The sequence below is a fragment of the Aulonocara sp. 'chitande type north' Nkhata Bay genome, linkage group LG2 (genome assembly GCF_057382095.1).
Source record: "Aulonocara sp. 'chitande type north' Nkhata Bay isolate Kocher_YH1m ecotype deep benthic linkage group LG2, A_spYH_male_GT1.1, whole genome shotgun sequence".
NCBI lineage: Eukaryota > Metazoa > Chordata > Actinopteri > Cichliformes > Cichlidae > Aulonocara > Aulonocara sp. 'chitande type north' Nkhata Bay.
Window position 1 is genome coordinate 23716641 of NC_141345.1, and position 18711 is coordinate 23735351.

At 42.2% G+C, this 18711-nt stretch overlaps 1 protein-coding gene across 4 annotated transcripts in view; it reads right to left on the bottom strand.

Annotated features, from left to right (window-relative positions):
• Positions 1-2028: 2028 nt before the first annotated feature.
• The window catches only part of atrx (ATRX chromatin remodeler), a 34712-nt gene continuing 18029 nt past the window's right edge, over positions 2029-18711 (bottom strand). For all 4 annotated transcript variants that reach the window (XM_086311600.1, XM_086311609.1, XM_086311627.1 and 1 more), the window contains exons 25-34: positions 17576-17726; positions 17391-17491; positions 16467-16575; positions 16144-16321; positions 14593-14784; positions 7109-7258; positions 5366-5482; positions 2994-3089; positions 2792-2920; positions 2029-2285 (exon numbers count right to left, since the gene is read on the bottom strand). In XM_086311600.1, the coding sequence (XP_086167726.1) occupies positions 2061-2285; positions 2792-2920; positions 2994-3089; positions 5366-5482; positions 7109-7258; positions 14593-14784; positions 16144-16321; positions 16467-16575; positions 17391-17491; positions 17576-17726 (1448 nt within the window). In that variant the 3' untranslated portion in view covers positions 2029-2060. The remainder of the gene's footprint in view (positions 2286-2791; positions 2921-2993; positions 3090-5365; positions 5483-7108; positions 7259-14592; positions 14785-16143; positions 16322-16466; positions 16576-17390; positions 17492-17575; positions 17727-18711) is intronic.

An 18711-nucleotide genomic window follows, 5' to 3' on the forward strand; every position in this document is an offset into this window, starting at 1 on the left:
ACAGTGAAACACTATCAGTCATGGATTGGCCTCCCCAGAGCCCAGACCTCAACATTATTGAAGCAGTTTGGTCTCACTTTGCAGAGAAGGGAACAAAAGGCAGCCAGCAGTAAAAGAGGAGCTTTGAATGTCCTTCAAGCAGCCTGGAGAACTAATCCTGAAAATGACTTAAAGAATATACAAGAAAACTGCCTGAGAGTGGTCAGGCTGTGTTAATGAATAAAGGTGTTTATAACAAACACACCTTGTTAAATAAACCTTGTTAGAACTGTACAAACTGCTTTGCCTCATTTTTCTTTATCTCTTTTACCCATTTCCAAACCAAATATAAAGAAATGGCAGGTGGCTCGGGACTTTTTGCACAGTACTCCAACAAAGACAAATGTAAGTGGTAACAATTCTGTAACACTTGGCAAGAAAGCAAATATGCACGGTTCACAAAAATGCAATCAAAACCATTTCCTGCCTATTAGTTGTGCATTTGTTTCCTGTGTATTATTCCCCATCAGTCTCCACCCAAACTCTCCTGTCTAATAAGGCATAACATGCAACGATCATCAAGGTGGAGCTAATCAGAGAGAACAAATGTGCAACCAGCATTCCTCTTTGTAAACTCAGCGAGGTGAATCAGTGGCAAGTACTTCAATCCCTTTAATAAAAAATAAAAATAAAAAAAAGACTCCAACACATGCACCGGTTATACTTTTGGTCACTTTATTAAATGTTATATTAAATACTTATCAAGATAATAGCAGATCAGATTCATGGCAAATCATGTTGGTGTATTCGCTAACGTAAGAACATTCTTAGACAAGGGCAAAAAACGTTTTCTACATTTATGAAATACACCTTGTGCAAACACAGGAGTCAATCGGAGAAGGCAAGTCGTCTCTCCGTGAGAAACGTTCATATTCCTCATGTTCAACAGCTACACCAGTTTAAGCATTTAGAAGCATGAATGTGCCAAAGTAGAATACAAGTAGTCTGGGGGTCTGCCTGGTGAGACTACAGTGTCCAGGAGAACATTTCTCACAAAGCAGAGGACACAAATCAGCCAGGTATAATAAGATTTCCAGCCTTTACTCTGTCAATCCCATCTGGAAACGCATATTTCAAACGCTGAAAGATGCTGAAAGGTAAAAGTTCTGGGCCCTCTGTGACACCTGGCTGAACCGCCTCCGCTTTGCGAGACCCGGCCTCTCACCCAGGCTCGGGGATCAACACAAGTGGAACGTAATGAACGAGACGCACGGTGCTATGCTAGACGACACGTGACAATGAGGGTGACGTTACAAAAGGGTCATAGGAACTGGCAGGCAGTTTCTGAACAACACAAGCATTCCGTTACCATGTTCAGCGACAACTAATGTAAACACTTAAAAGCATAATAGAAAAGATTCTCAACAAACCTCAAATCTTTACAGAGCTTTTTTTGTTTTGTTTTTTTAGCAAATCAATAAGGCCATATTTTTTTTCCCCCAGTACCCCCCCCCCCCCCCCCCCCCCCCCTTTTATCAGTTTCTCCCATCTTCCAAAAAGAAAGAAAGAAATAAAAAGCAGGACTTGCAGCACCAACAGCTGTCTGCTTTGCTAGATAAAGGTGGAGGAATCTACTGGAGTTCATCATCGTGTAGCGCTTTGCATCAGAGTCCTGTCACCAACAATACTGGTCCCACTCAGGTGTAGATAGTTAGGCATTTAAAACCGTATAAAAAAACTGAGCTGGAAATAATAAGGAAACCCTTTTTTTAAAAAGGGCAAATCAATACAATGCCTTAAAGCATTGGGGGTAAAACTTTAAATACATGAAAAATGAAGATATAGAACTTGAATAACATTAAGGCGGTATATACATTTTTTTCCCCCTCTCCTAACAGACATTTCACACAGTCATTTATACATTACATCCTCTCAGTGAGTTACAGAATAAAGCACTGAGAGTCTCTCTCACTTGAGGCTCCAGTGGACAGCAGTCCAGTCTCAGTCTCTCACCGACCCTCTGGCTCGTTGCATCTGTGTGTTTTGAGCTTCTTTTTTTTTTTTTGGGGGGGGGGGGGGACCTACAGGCCCTTGGAGGGGCCAGGATTTTTGCCCATACCCTGATGGCCGCCGAGGCCGTGGAGCTGCTGGTAGAGAGTGAGCAGGTCCATCTGACTGAGCCCGCCGGCTCCCATCATGCCATTCTGCAGGGCCAGCTGGTTTAGGTAGCTGGCCTGATTGGCCATGGCCAGCTGCTGCTCCTGCACCTTCCTGTTGGTAATCAGCTTCTGCACGTACATCATCAACTGAAACACACAGACATTGAAAATTAACACAATTCAAAGGTAAAAAGTACACTTTGCCCTGTCACGGTTTAACACAATGACAACAATTATAGGAAGTAGTGAGGGTGGCAGTCCCTTGTCCTCGTTAAAACCCAGCTCAACAGCTGACATCAGAGGTCACATATAGTGGTGTCTCTGAGCTGTAGTCAAGGCTGAATCAGAGCTTTTAAGAGGTCAAACTGCCTCATGCTTTCACAGACAGACAGTAAACAGAGATACTACTCCCACGCTAACCTTTTTTCTTGGCTGGTGCAGGTAAACCAGTATAGCCCTCTCAGCACAAAATGTTGTGATGCACAGTGATATTATTGCCAGTTTTTGGCCTTTTGACTGTTTGGTCATAATGGATTAATTTACAAATTACCCTGTTTAACCACCATAGATAAACTAATGAAATTAAACTACTGTGATGATTTGTTGGCGTCATTCAGTTGTCTGTTCTGTCTCGTATACAGAGTGGCTCTTACCGACTGCTGCCTGTTGAGGACATCCCTGTAGATCGCTTCCCTGCGTTTAAGCTCTAGCTCCACGGTGGCCTGTCGCCCCAGAGCGGCAGCCTGGACCTGGTTCTCCGTAAGCGCTGGGTTCTCTTTCCACTGTGGTGAGAGGCAACAGCCATTAAAACATACAGTGATCCCTGTAAATGGAAAGTGATTTCAAAGACCTTACCACTCTGCTGATTATATCTTCCAGCGACTCCCGTGATAAAGACTTTAAAGCATTTGTAGCCTCGATGACTTTCTGTCGGCCCTGGTTTATGAGATCCTGAGCAAAAACAAAACAAGGCAGAGAGAATACACATGAGACGAAGGCAGGTGATCTTTGCTTGTATTCACTGTGTCGAGTACTTGGTGACCAACAGTAGAGCAATATATTCAGCTGCCTCTTCAGTGAGCCTCTCTCATCCATCACAACTCCCCCAGAATGTTAGTTAGTGTTAGTCCTTCCCTTTCAGCCATGATAGCACCAGTTCTCCACCTGCTCAGGAGCAGACCTCACAGCAAAGACCAACACATCCTCTTCAACCTCAGGATAACAGAGTGAATGTAGAGGCCGCTCTACATTCACTAGAGGTGCCTCTATTCACACATTCACACAAAATAATATCACCACTATGACTGATCAGCCTGTCTTTGGGGAAACAAGACAGGAAACCTCTGAGCTAGTTGGCTAATAGCAGCAGAACTTCAAAATAAAAGCAGGGACTCTCCCATAGGGCTGCTCGATTATGGCAAAAATGATAATCACGATTATTTTCACTGAAATTGAGATCACGATTATTTGACGATATTTATTTAACCCTTTAAGACCTACTATAGAACCAAGTCCACCAGAGCTTATATTATTTTTTTTACATGCTGTAGTGCCATTTGTGGGAGCATTTCAAGTTGCTATACATCAATACAACTGTTATAGCCCATATTTTAATAATATGTATGCATTAAGTCCATAGTAATTACATAAATTGCAAAAAAGTGCAATAAACTAAAAAAAAATTGAAAATCGCTTTTGTTTTGTTTACATATATTTCTACTTGGAGAAATTTAAGAGGTTTATCCCTCAAAACTTTAAATACAATAAAGTTGCAAAAAATAGTTTACAACAACAGGAAATTTATTTTGAGTGTCTTCATAGTTTTATTTTGGAGATACAGCAATTTTTATATACTGCAGGAAAAACAAAAAACAATCCTATGATGCAAATTTGCAAAGAAAACAGCATGTGCATCATTTCACTGTGGGAAGTGTTACCAACAGCTGATAGGAACGGCAAAGCCTGTTTCTGGAATATTATGTTTTTGTTCCTGCAAGCGCTTTTTATGCAGTTTTTGCAAAGCTATATGTGGAACGAAACCGTGACCGAGGACAAGCTGATGGCATCAGATGTAAGTACAACTCCTCCGGTTTCATATGCAAAACAAATTATTGCGCTAGCTTACACGGTTCAGGTTCTACAGGGATTTAAAAATAGTTACGCAACACGGAGCGTGCTGCTCTGACCGGCTTTAAAGGGTTAACAATGACTTTAAAAAATAATATAAAATAGTGTGCAACACCACTGAAGTTTTTTTTTTTTTTAACTCTCTTTTCAACCAACAGCAGTCACTCTCCTCTCCAAATAACTTCTGCTTAGCTTTCCGAGCTTCCCTCGGGTCCTCTTAATCAGCGGTCTCCAACCTTTTTTGCGCCACGGACCGGTTTATGCCCGACAATATTTTCACGGACCGGCCTTTAAGGTGTCGCGGATAAATGAGGGAGGGGCTAATAATCGGCGCAGTCATTTTTAATGATCGTTGAAAGCCCAGATCGTAATCGTGATTAAAATTCGATTAATTGAGCAGCCCTACTCTCCCAAACAGATGGCAAAGTGAACAAAACATTTAAAAGATCCCAGATATTGTACCCTATGTATGGTAATCTTCAAAATGCGTAACGTCAAAAGGTGAATCATCTCCATCTGTGCAGCTCCACAGAAATCCTTCTAGCTTATTATTTGTATTTACAGCCCGCACATTTACTGTAATGTTGAGTCTCACCACTTTCAGCAACAACCAACAAAAAAAAGAAAAAAACCTGTAACTGATTAGCTGTGCCCAGCACTGCACAGCAGACAGATAAAGTTTGCGACCGTCTAATACAACAGTGAAAACCAAAAGTAGTCTAAATATTAGATTTTCATTAATCGGATGACCTCATGCACATGAAAGCATGTGTCAGCAAAATCACTTTTGACCTCCAAAACCTGCTTTGCAGAGTCTACTGCTTTCCGCTTACATAATGTCTCATATGTGATTATTTAATTTATAAAGACAGCGTATAGTAGTTTAAATTTTAAACAAAAAGTTCTGTTCACTCCATCAGTTGTTGTGCATTAATAGCTGCAGACGTTGAGCAGCGTGGGGCAGAGTTGGGCTGATCTGCTACCAGGACTGCTGTCACAATTAGCTGTGGGGTTTGAGGAATGTGAGTCGCCATGCTGCGGGGGGAAGGAGCGGGACGGGTGTGAGGCAGCAGTGGTGACATGTGGAGCTCATTACTTACCTCCAGCTGCTGGTTGGTCATGGAGGGCAAAGCTCCAATGTTGTAGGTGAAGTAGCTGGGGTTGTTCATGTCCGCGTGAGCGTATGCCGTCTGGTAGTTGGTCCTCATGGACATACCCTGAGAGATGAAAGACAAGAGGAAGAGACAGAGGAGGGAGTGAGGAAGCAGAGGCTAATTACGCAGGTGTTAAAGAGCCACTGAGGCCATGATGGGAAAAACTAAACAATCGGCGAGGCTGACGAGAGACGACGGCCCACTTTGTCTGTCATATTCAGTCGCACATTGATGTGATGAGGTCTTCACTTCATGTTGAGTCTTCATGAAGTTTTCATATCTACACAAATAACTCCAAAAGCAACAAGCTGTCCAACATCAGCCTGCTCCCGCAGTATTAAATATGTGTGTGAAAGTAGTGACCTGAAGTAAACAGTCTCGTCCCAGCAAAGGCCAGCAGGATGCCGATGTTTGTATGTAATTGAGTCTCTGCTGCAGATGGTTTTCCCGTGCCCTGTAATCTGGCCATCCGGTATGCAAGGGGGGGGGGGGGGGTGTCTGTGTGTTTGTGTGTGTGTTGGGGGCCAGCAGGGATATTTGGACCTGGTCAGAGACAGGTGTGCAAACCTAAACAGTACAGAACTTTCAACACACATTAATCTACGCACACACACCTCTTTAACTTTAGCAGCATCCTCCGATGCTCTGCGCCTTTCATACGTTTTCACACAGACGGAAACCAAATCTAGCCTTTGCTTCCAAAATTCAGTATCTGAAATCTAAATTTATGGCATGAGCCTCGGTAAGCTTTGTACCAAGCTGAAGTCATCCCAGTGAGAACCAGGGCTCTTGGGTTCAATTTCGTTTTGGGCTCCCAATCGCATTCTCAGTTTTTCCCATTTCCCTGAGTTGCAAATGTGATATTCATACATGCAGCCCTCTCTAGCCGCCGCCAGGCCAAACCTTAAGTTGTGAAGACATTAGCAGAGCTTGGGTTACGTTCCAGTTGTTTCTCCTGCAAAGCAGGGCGTACAACACGATACCGAACAACCTCTTGATGATGATGGTGACCATTTCTGCTCTTTTGCTGAAAGACAGATCGAAGTGATGGGAACAGACCCCTCTCTTTACTGCGACTGGGAACCCTCTGTTCTCTTGAAAAGCAGAAGAGGCTCCAAGGGAAAATCAGCTTAAGGCATAGAGGGCAAAGAAGGGTAGAGTGTGTTGGAAAAATAATCATTAGTGTGAATTAGAATCTAGGATTACTCGAGGGGCGTAGAGGAGACCTGCTCTTGTTCTCTTACAATATACACATCTCAAAATAAACTCCACTAATTGCCCCACAACAGAGTGAAGGAAGAGGGGGGACAGTTATGTGTGTGAAGAGGACAGGAGTCCCTAAACCTCTGTGGTCTTACAGTAAGTAGCGCTGACACTGCTTAGACAGCCTTGGCGATTTGTACAGCAGCTCACTAGCCTGATGGTGGGCCAAAATGACCATGAGCAGAGCAAGGGGGAGCCTCTGTCATCTGCTTACTCTGAGTGATGAGAGGATTATACAGATCCAACACTAACTCGCACATCTTGACAAACAAAAGCGGGGCCCTGGTTCACCTCACACATTACTGTCAATGTTCTGGAGAGTGACAGCCCCGAGGCCTAAGTGCTGTACACGTGGCCCTTTGATTTTGGATCTGGTGGATTTGCTGGTGCGCGTCTGTATGCATGCGTTTTCTGCTCGCCGCCTACCTTTTTCTCTGCTTCATATTCAGCCCAAGCAGCCTTGCGGTCCTCCTCGCTCAAGGCTTCCTCCTCCTTGTGGTCCAGCAGAGAGTCGTGCTCGTGGTAACACACAATCTGGTCCTTATTGTTCTGCAGCATCTCAGCCAGAAAGGGATCCTACATCAAGGAAAGATGAGAAAAAAATATGGTCACGGTGGGTTTGAAATCATCATCATTAGAGGGGAAGGAAAGATTACTGTGGAGGAGCCACAGACCTCTTGAGCACTAAAGGTTCCTCTATATTCAGACCGCAAAGTACAAATCCTTTTTTAATTACAGAGGATTTCATGTGATGTGCAAAGAATGCAGCAAGAATACCCATGAACAGAGGTGCATATTTGCTGGATTAAAACAATGTGTTTCTCAATAAAAATGTTCTGTGAGCTCCAAACAGCTCTCTCTCTTTTTAAAAAAAAAAAAAATCTTTTGCTTAATTGGCAGTTTTTCAACATTCACTTGAAATTAACTTGTTACATTCAAAAGTTTCCATAAGCTCCATCCTTCTGTCTTTATCCACTGACCTGTGATGTCCCTGAATGGTCAATCTTCAAGACTTTTCTTTAAACTCAGCAACATTATCATCCACCTTACTCCTTACGGTTATTCCGATGACCTGGTCTGCAATTAAATATGGCCAGCAGCTCACAAGACTTTTTTTTTAAATTTGGAAACAAGAACACTCTTTTCTCCTAACCCCGTGGTTAAACTGGAAAACAAAACGCATGTGGACTCATCAAAGTGGCTACACCAGATCCATCATCCATACAAAGTGTACATGGTCTTTTTACACAGAAGCCATGAAGCATTTATACAGGAAATGACTAGCATGTGCACTTATGTTGCCAGTAGCGCTACCAGCTACCAGTTCCTTTGAATAAAAGAGCGCACACACCAAAATTGACATTGCAAACTGCTGCTACGCGATGCAATTTAGTGTTTTTTCTGTTTGTCACGCATTTGACTCTGAATATTTGTCACCTATGATTTAACTGCAACAGCTATATGGAGTTCAATTAGGGTCAGAAGTTTTATGCATGTGAAAAAGTGATTTGAAACTAAAATTCTAAGTTTTAAAGAACAGCAGCTCAAACAAAAGAGTAACCCTCAGATTTTTGACACTGCCCCCTAGTGACAGTAAACAGCTACAACCTGTAGACAACAGTGCAAAGCTGTGAGTTGGCTCTGCAAACCATGCTAAGCCCAACTTTCACAGGACTGGCTACAGGCGACAACCCCAAGTGAAGCCTGGCCATCTTGTTTTGACTGTGACCCACTCAAAGTGGATTCATTCTGTTGCACACACACTACCAAAGCAATGTGCATTTCATGAGAGAATTAAGAGTTAAAGGACTACAAACAAAATAACGTATGGTTAAATGTCACGTTGAGCAGTCAATAATATCATTTTTTTTAAACCAACATTTTAGCCCCTTAAAAACAGAAAAGGTTCCAGATGCAATGCTAATTTTTCTCTACAGCACCTTGAATCTGCTTTTTTTGCAGAAACCTCTTAAGTTACTAGAATTCAAAAAACACCAACACTACATTTAAGGCATCAAATCTTCTCTTAAAGCAGATTAGCACGCGCTCAAATGTCAAACAACTCCAACAGTGACCTGAACGCACAATTCAAGAAAACGTGGAAAATTCTGTTCTGATACCAAAATAAAAAGATAAATACATTTATTTTTTCAGCACATGTGTTTTGAGGTTTCCATGGCTACACTGTTATTGAAAACAATACCTGTGAAAAATTAAGAGTTGGGCCAGGCTTCGCTCACACAAACATGGTTTAAATTACTCTCTGTGCAGCATGTTTGCTTTTCTTTGTCTCAACTTAGCTTTACATTAAACTGGAACCTTGCAATCTGGAGACGTCATACAGAAGTTGCATCATTTCAGCTCCACACGAGCCAATTCAGAGGGGCTCGGCCCTCCTCCCTTGCTCTTCGTGCTCTCAAGCTAAACAGTGACAATGGGTGAGACGACACAAACAAAATTAATCATCAATATAGTTAGCAGTAAGGAAAAGGAGGGTAAAAACAAAAAAAACAAAAGCCCCCAGAAACAAACGATAAAATTAATAGCGGATTGCAACCATTTCAAAATAAAAAGAAGAAGAGTGGTAATATGCAAGAGCCTCCCTGACTTCAGAGAGTAAAAAACAGGTGGCTGAAACAGGTAGAAGCAGACTGGGACACAGTGTTTCTCAACCCTGCACACCACAGCCTCCAACACTTGGATCCTGAAGCCAATTGTGCTCCTCATTGACATGTGTTTATGTTTCCCAGCCATCACACTCAATCAGGACAAAACCAGGCCACCCCTGAACAACCAGACATTTCAGAGCAGCAGCACAGGCAGCGATTCAACTGCTGCTTTACTCTCTAATTAGGACATAAAAGCACAGAAGAGCCCGTTGGTCTGACTTGGATAAAAGACACCCATCATGGTTTGTTCTGCCAAAATAAGTCCGCATGAGGTCAAATAAAGGTCACAATCAAGGCCACAACAAACACTTGGGATGCAGCATGCACGGCTCAAACAGCAGCATTTTACCGATTTAAACACCAAACTGAGTCTAGTGGTAAAGCTTTTATCTCGCTGCTGCCTTGTCTGAAGGGCAGATAGCAAAAGGTACACAAAGACTGCTGACAGCTTTGCATCAGTCCTTAAAAGAATTAAAACCAACACACACCCTGTTTTCTCTGCTTAAAAAGAAATATTACTGCTTTGCTGAACAGAAACATGATTTTGAAATTACCCCGAAGGTTTAGGTGGCAAGAAGAAAAAACAAAGCTACCATCTGAGCGTGTAGAGAATGTGAGGTGTTTTTATCCAAATGAATGAAAGAGGAGTTTTTCTGACTGCTGGTCGAGTAACGGGTCAGTGGAGCTGCAGGTCAAATGACAGTATAGGCGCTCCCACTGGAACACTGTGCATTCTGGGATACCCAAGTAATCCCTACCAGCAGTGGCTCTGGGGTGGTCCGGTCCATCTCCCATCCTAGTGCTATATGTGCGTGTATCCTGAGGCGGCACTAATGACTGTAGGTAACCTGACCTATGCTATTGTCATCTGTATGGAGCTGTATGTGGAAGACTATCAATTTACTGCAGGGAGGTTGAGGCAAAAGACTGCGGGTGGGCAGATGCTCAGAGTGGGCGGTAAATCAGCCAATTCAACTCCATTTGAATGTTTTCTCCCTTTTGAGAAAAGCACAGGGGAGACATTTGGTGCGCGTTTGCTCAGACGCAGCACTGGAGGTGGCAGGTAATGTCTGCAGGCGACCTCTAGACGTTCCTCAGTTAGGACACAAACTGCTCAATCGTAAGAAGATCCTGATAATCAGATGTTTCAAATCCAAGTACAGGAAGAGCCTCTGTAAATGCAAACTGAACCAGTACTTTCATTAGAACCTGCATGGTCTACTTACCAAACAAGGCTTTCACTAAATTTACCAATGCATGAGAACCTTTCCCAAGGCATGCATCCTTTAAACCAAATACTTGCACATGTATAAAAACAGCTCTCCTGCCAACAGTTCACAAATTATGTAAAGGAGCTTTCAAACGTGGCTGCCTCACACATCACAAAGATGAAAACTTGGGAGTCCATATAAGTGGGCCTCATGTAGACTTTACTACTTGGCACAGAAGCCTACGTATGCTTTACAAACAGATTTTAGGTGGCGCTTAACTGTAAAGAGGTATGATGCCATTAAAGTGCCGCCTACATAACAGGCAGCAGTTCTTTGGCCACATTATCAACTTTCTGAACATTTTCAAGCATGTTAACTCCATTTCCAAACTCCTAAGCGATCAGTTAATATGTTGACAATGAGGTTTCTATTATACCTGTCATTGCCACAATAGTAAGCCTCCACCAAGCCATAAAATATGAAGGATGAAAAGGGAAAAGGTTTAACACTTAGACAAGAAAAGAAAGCAGCAGAGCAAAAGAAATTCTCAGTTGTTCAGTTACAACAACTATTCCCAAATTGTGCACGAGCTTTTAATGCACTGGCATGGCTCTGTGTGTGTGTGTGTGTGTGTGTGTGTGTGTGTGTGTGTGTCACAAACTGCTTTTGACACACAGGTGCATCGGCCATAGCAACTAAGGGGTCTAAAGCAGGATCGCAACAGCAGGAATGTGAAGGTATGGGATATTTCTAATACCTAAACATTAAGTCCAGTCAAAACTCTCTCTCCCCACCAGCTGCACATAAGTGACACACAACTCTACCAACCTGCACTAAACAGTCTCTTCGCACAAATGTGCTCAACTGCTGCTCTTGTACCTGACATCAGGAGGCCGCCCCTGCCCTTAAAACCATGTTGTTTTTACACCCTCTGGGGCCTAAACACAAGTCAGAGGGTTTATCTAGCTGTCAGTCAATTAACAAAGAAACAAAAATCATGCATGTCATAAAGGGCTAAAAAAAGACAATAAACATACCACATTCCAATAAAAACAAGCCTCAGCTAGCAGCAGTGAAGGGTTCGCTACAGGAGACAGCCAGCTGGAGCGGAGGGTTGAGAGGGGGGAGATGAGAATATAAAAATAGGAATCAGTCTCTGAACAAGCCTGAGGTGAGAAACGGGTGGGAGACGAGAAGAGGCAGACTGCTGCTCTTTTCAGATTCATTCATTGGCTCCAAAGTCTCGCTACAGTCAGAATAAAGATGCCAATGCACTTCGATCAAACAGCTCTCAGGTCAGTCAAACAGTTTCAGTCTCAAAATGTGGAGTAGAGAGAAAGACTTTATGCTGTTTCACACGGTGATTTGTAAGCTGTGGGGTGATGAGAAAACAAGTGCAACTCTATGAATGACTGATCAGTCTCAAATGAGTCACTTTATCAATACAAGCCTTTAATGACAGATGAATATTCTGCTCATTGACTGGCAATGCCACAAGCAAAGTCAAAATGATTTCCTGTACAAACACCTACTGCATATAAATCATACCGAGAAGGATTGATCATAGAAAAGACAAATAAGTCGGAGTCTCTAAAGGTGGTCCCAAACAATCAGAGTATAGCAACAGAGGTCTGATGATGACTTCTGATTCTCCCCACCACCACCTGCAACCACTTAATTTCTTGCTGTAACTATAATTAGTGCTCTCTCTACATCAAGCTCAGGCATGTTTTCTAAAAGCAGGCAAAAAGCACTCTGGGAAGTAAAAGAAACAGTTTATCCAAGGAGAGATCGGCCTAACTGAGGGCAGGTAATTTACAACAACAGCATCACAAAGGACCTCTGTAAACTACCGATCATTCATGTAATGCTTGAAGACTATCTGAGGGAGATTCTCCCCCCCCCCCTCCAAGGTCAAAAGTGACTTCCTACCTCTAATGAGACAAGCATGGTGTGCTTTATAGCTCCAGTCTGCTCCTGTCTATACTGTAGTTTAGGCACAGCCTGCCCACGGCCTTTCAGCGTTCCTAGCAGAGCCTAATGACCACTGTAGCCATGACCTGCTGAGAGCACGCCAGCCGGGCCGAGAGCGTACAATGCAGAGCACGTCTGCACGAGATGCTGGAGACTTTTATAAAAATTGTTCAAAGACTACCAACATAACTTTAAGTACAAGTGGTAGCATGTTAGATGGAAGTGTGTGATGAACAGGAAGTAGGCAAGAGTGTCTCAGAAAGAGATGGGTGGAGAGCAAAAAATCTCATGTCTGGGCTGAGAGGGCCTTCTTTGTCATTAGCGGGAAGCACGCCTGCTTCCTTTGTCTCCAATTAGTTTTTCTGAAGACTAGAGAGCCATCTTTAAGAGTGGGGTTTAAATAATGACCTTTCATCATGCAGGGGGAGGCCAGGGGGCGAAAAAAGAAAAACAACTTTACTGAGTTCACTTTGAACATTTGGAGGTAGAGAGGCGAGTCATAGTAGCAGATGGTCACAAAGATGGCAGAGAAAAGAAATGGCGTGGATGGAAGAGAGAGTGGGAACATGAGTAAAAGTGCAACTATAGGTACAGTATGAGGGTTGAGGTAAGGTCAAGTTAAATAAATATCCATAACAAAGCTTTGCAGAAAAAGAGCTAAATATCAGCTTCTCTGCGACCCAAGTCTTTTCTGCGTGGAAAAAAGACCCTGCACTTCACAGTGTGAAGAAATGGAGGAAAGAAAGTACAAGCTCTCTCGTTCTTGGCTGAAAATGATGGAGGGTGTCTGACTCATCTTCACATCATTCCAGATGGCAAATTCCTTCCGTAATACTGCAGTCCTGCTGCCACATCATAGTTAACCCCTTGGCCAAAAACAGGTTGGCTTTATAAGAGCTTGTCAGCTTCTCCGTCTTTAATACTGTGTCATATAAATGTCACTGGGCTCGTTAAAGATCATACACATCTAACAGGCCGCAGCTCAGTGAACACATCTTTCCTCTTCAGATCTCCAACTGTGCTCTGCTGCGCTCTAAGTAGGCTACTCTGGGTTTAGAGGAATATATGTGGTGGGAGAAATTATAGCAGCTGCTCACTGAGGGGATTCTCACACTGCTCCTACCTGATAATACTCATCAAGAGAGTGGCAAATGCAAATTATTCTGTCAATGTCAATAAAAAAAACAACAAAAACAATTTCCAATGAAGGTGAACTGTAAGGACTTTTCTCCAATGAAAGAGCATGCAAGCTGTATATACAGTGGGTTTTTTTAAACCTGTCTGTTTACAAGTTTCTGCAGAGTAACCCGGGTCAAACCAAAACAAAGAGGTAAAACCACTTAAGAAACAGATCTGAATAAACCCAGAGAGTTCAAAAAAGGGAATGAGTGGGAAAGGAGGGGAGTAATTCAAAGATCAACAGAGAAGTAAAAAGCAGCAAGGAATGAATGAAAAAAAAGAGGAGTGCAGGTTTATAGCAGGGCAGCAGGAGTGTTGCAATGGGAAGACTATTTAGTAAATAGCAGTAAACAGACAGATCTGTGCAGCTGTGCTGGACTGGATGGTCCATGTAAGCGCTGTGTTCTTATTAAACCCCAGGGGGCCTAAATAGTGACACTGCACCTGCATTAGAAGAAAAGAAGAGGCGAGGGCAGGATTATGAAAGGAAACGAGAAGAAATACCGAGATCCCAGAAAGAGGCTAAGCAGCATACAAGCTGGCATTGGGTTTAAATAACAGTTTATCACTGAAGTGCAAAACTTCAAAAGGAAGAACAAGCTACTCGCTGAAAGTATGGAAAAAAAACAAGCTTGGCAATTATAATAGCATCCTGTGCCATGTTTGCTGAAGGAGAAAAAAAAAAAAGCTATTTTACTACTGTTAATAGGTTTCAGCCTGTTTTCAACATTTCCTTCAAAGAAAAGCATGAATTCTCAGTCAATGATTCATCAAAGCCAAATTACATGTCTGATTTATAGTGTCAATTTAACTTAGGGTTAGGGTTGCTGAAAGCCCACCTTCTCGATCTAAATACATACAATATATGCATCTTTACCTTAGGAAGCATGGGTGTGGCTTTCTTGCTCTTCTTTTCAGAGGGATCATCCAGCAAGTCTGGCTCAAAGGTGTAGAGTTCGGCCAGCTCGTTCATCGTAAAGTGCCTCTCAATCTGCTGCTGGTCCACAACCCGGAATGACAGAGACTGTTTGGTTACCTGCCGCTCATAAATCTTCTCCTCCATTGTGCCCTAAAAAGGGAGAATGAAAAGAGATGAACAAAAAACGGAGGTTTAAAAAACATCAAGTGGCCCAGGAGTCAATCAGAATTACACAAGCACATCACATCCACCCTATACTGGATGAACACAGAGGCATCAATATCAAGACAATGCAGCAAGAATTCCAAGTACAGTTTAGTGAGTTCATTACCAATCTGCATTTCCTAATGAGGTAAAATGATGTAAAAAATGTATTTTTAATAGTCAATAAATTAAAATTGCCAACTCTTCATTTAATAAAGAGATGGGAGAAATGCCCTTCAGCAATGTTTTGTGTCAATGTTGCATAGTTTGTCCACCAGAGGGCACTCTGCAACAGTAAATAAGTATAAGTAAATATAAATAAGTATACAAAAGAAATGTAACAGAAATGTGTCTGTTTAGAATGTTTGAAAGAAAAAAAACGTAAAAATTGACCAATATACTGGAAATTCGGCCAACATTTGCCATCACAGGAAACTAACTAGCATGCTAGATTTCTTCGGTCAGCACGTAGCATTTAGCTGATTGAAAGGTAAGCACTTCAAGCTATTTTACACTCACAACACACTAGCTAGACTTTAGAAAAAGTGTCTCATATTTCAGCTAAATTCAAAATGGTCAGAGTGAAACCAAAAGTCAAAAAGTTAAACAGAGTTGCCCGAACACCACCTACAGTTCAATGCCTCAAGTCAGCAAATCCACAACTTCCCAGCCCATCGATGCTGCATTAGTCACCTAATTAGCCATGCATTTATCAAAATCTATATATAAAGTCAATATTAGTCCCAAAAATTCAACAGCAGCTCATCTCTAGCTGAATTTCACAAGTCTTAATTGTTGTCACCTTAACCTTCTAGGACCTGGCGTCCACATATGTGGACATTTTGGGTTGTCTGTACCTAAAAACACTAATGTTTCTCTACGAGGGCCTGATATCCACTTATGAGGACATTCTAATGCCACTGTTCTATCAAAATTTAAAACGAATGTCCTCATATGTGGCTCTCATTTTTCTTAGAAACAAAAATCAGGTTAAAAAAAAAAACCTGGCAATTCTTTGTTTTTACATTCATGAGGTCCCAATATGCCCAAATATCAAAGAGAAATTAAAAATGCATGCCATGGAAGAGCTCGGGTCTTAGGAGGTTAAACCATTCTTATACTTTGTTGTGGCTTTTCAACGTTTGCTGGCTTTGCTGGTAAATGTTGTAAACTTATACAGAGCATCTTGCATGAAACTGTTTATACTCATGAAAGTCTTAATCTATATACAAAGACCAACTACCTGCTTGCTGGTTATTGGTGGCTAGTTTACCTGCAAATGTATTGACTTTTATTAAACTTCACCTGGGCAAGCAACCTGTAGACGTAGACAGTCTTAAGCTGCCCAAAGCGGTAAACCCTGAAGATACTCTGGATGTCATAGGATGGATTCCAGGAGGCATCGAAGATGATGACCCGATTTGCTGCCACCAGGTTGATGCCAAGTGAACCAGCTCTTGTAGAAATGAGAAACAAACGGCCTCTGTGTATGAAAATGGAACAAAAGGAGACACATCACAATTATATCCTGTGTCACGTGCAAAAATGTTGCTTTAAGATTCTCATGCTCTTTTTTTGCAAAGTCGCTGTCATCATTTTGCATTTTGTAAACACAGCAAAGATGTCACCTTGTGTTACTGGTGTCATTAAACTCCTCGGCCCACTTCTTCCTGGTGGTGGCATTGGTAGAGCCGTCCAGACGATAGTAGTCAATGTTCCTGAACCACTTGCCTTCACCTTCACAAACACGAGAGGAACGAAATCTGATTTGCCATCTGCCGTCTACGTTCAACAGAAACTTCAAAAGCACATGTATCTGCGTCAGTGCTGCCTTTTGCTTGTCAAAGAGACTTAGTTTTGGTATTAACAGGCAGCAGATAGATGGCTGTGTTGGTTAGAGGCCAGCCATGTTTAGCCTTCAAGATGGCCAAACCAACCCCTCCCACCAGCCTTCATAACCAACATTTCAGCATGTTTCCAATTACGGCACTGTGATCTTTTCATTACAAATTACAAACCCTTGAGCAAACATTTTTTGTCGAATAAAAAGTCAAGGTCTAATCATTTTCAAAATGAAAGCAAAAACAGCTGCTGAAGTTTAATTAGGAACATGACCTTACACCAGCGGCAATGTGTGTATGTTGGTGTGTGTTTAAGAGTAATAAGCACACCAGTACACATGTAAGAATACATGCTGTGTGTGGGTTGACTTATGAGTCGAAAACCTGCATTTCTATGAAAATGCTTCATCCTTATCCAAGGCTCATGTTAAAAATTTTTAACACAGTTTCTCTCATACACACATACACTCACTCACTCACACACACACACACACACACACACACACACACACACACACACACACACACACACGTCACTTTAAAAAGCGCAGTGTAAAACCACAAAAATGAATCTTGGGACAAAATGAAGCTTGCCAATCTCAACTCGCTTATAATACTAAAACAGTGCTTGGCTAAGTCTAGCAAGTCAGTAACAGGGCATAGGTTCATTTTTGCATAGTGTAATGCTATGTAAAAATGCCCAAAACATACCTTTGTATGGAGAAATTTTCTCTTCATCTTTAGCTCTGCAAGCCAACTCTAAGAAATCCTCAATCAGATCCAGAGAGATGAGAGACTGACTGAACACCAACCTAAAGACAAACACAGAGACACACCTTGCAATGACACTGCAAACTGACAAAGGCTACGCTTGCACACAGTACAAACACACTTACACTTTGTCGTCTACTTCCTCAGCCATGCGCAGGATCTCAAAAAGCAGCGTTATCTTCCCTGAGTGCTCCAGGATCTCAGCGTCAGCCTCCGTGACAAACTCCTTGTGCCAGTCAGCAGTGGGACTTCCTGGTGCAGAGCCAGAGGGCCGAGCTGTTCATAATACAGAGTTACAGATTAGCCTACATGCATCTGACAACAACAAGCCTGTAACAGACACTGAGTTTCCAAAGCTGAGGCCCACTATTACATGGTTGTCTATTGTGTTACAGCAGTTAAGTGTGTGAAAATTATTCTTTTTATTTAGTTTTAATATGTCTGTAAACTCAACCAAGCACTTAATACGTGGATACTATTAGTGATTCCAAACTCAAGCTTCTACTGCCACTGCTAGATCTGCATATGCAAAATTGCTTTTTTTGCATAACACAATGATGCCAATAGCATGCTGATCATTTTGATTTGATACATTTTGACTAAGTGATTAGTGGACCTGGGTAGTAGATGATCATCCTAACATTACTGGCACTGTCATAATTTTGTCCCAGACCATCTTCCATTACATGACAGTTACTGCTACATTTAAACAGCTCTCTCAGTATTATGCAGTACAACTGCTGGTGCATGATATAGTGTACCTTTGGAGTCACGGCCAGTCCCACACATGTGTACAAAATCAAGCACTTAACCATGCAGTCTGCCTTTACCAACATTTATGAAAGAACAAGTCCTTCTGAAGAACGTGGTACTGTAATAGGATGCCACCAACGCAACGTGATCCCCCCCCCCCATTTTCCACGATTAGCTATAAGTGGTGTTACTGCAAAGTGGAAGTGTTTAGGAACCACAGCAAGTCATCCACAAAGCAGCAGACCACAAAATGCTACAGAGCCGGGTCACCGAGCGCTGAGCCACACAGAAGTCGCCAAGACTCGCACTTAAAACCTGTAGAGTTCCAAAACTCCTCTGGCATTAACCTCAGCACAGAAACTGCCTCATTTCACAGGTTTCTATGACCGAGCATCTACAGTAGGTGTGATGTATAGATGGCTCTGTACTTTGATCCATATACTGTATCTCCATGAATCTTTGACTTTAAAGGAAACAGAAGATTTTAGACTCACTCAAACCCACAAGT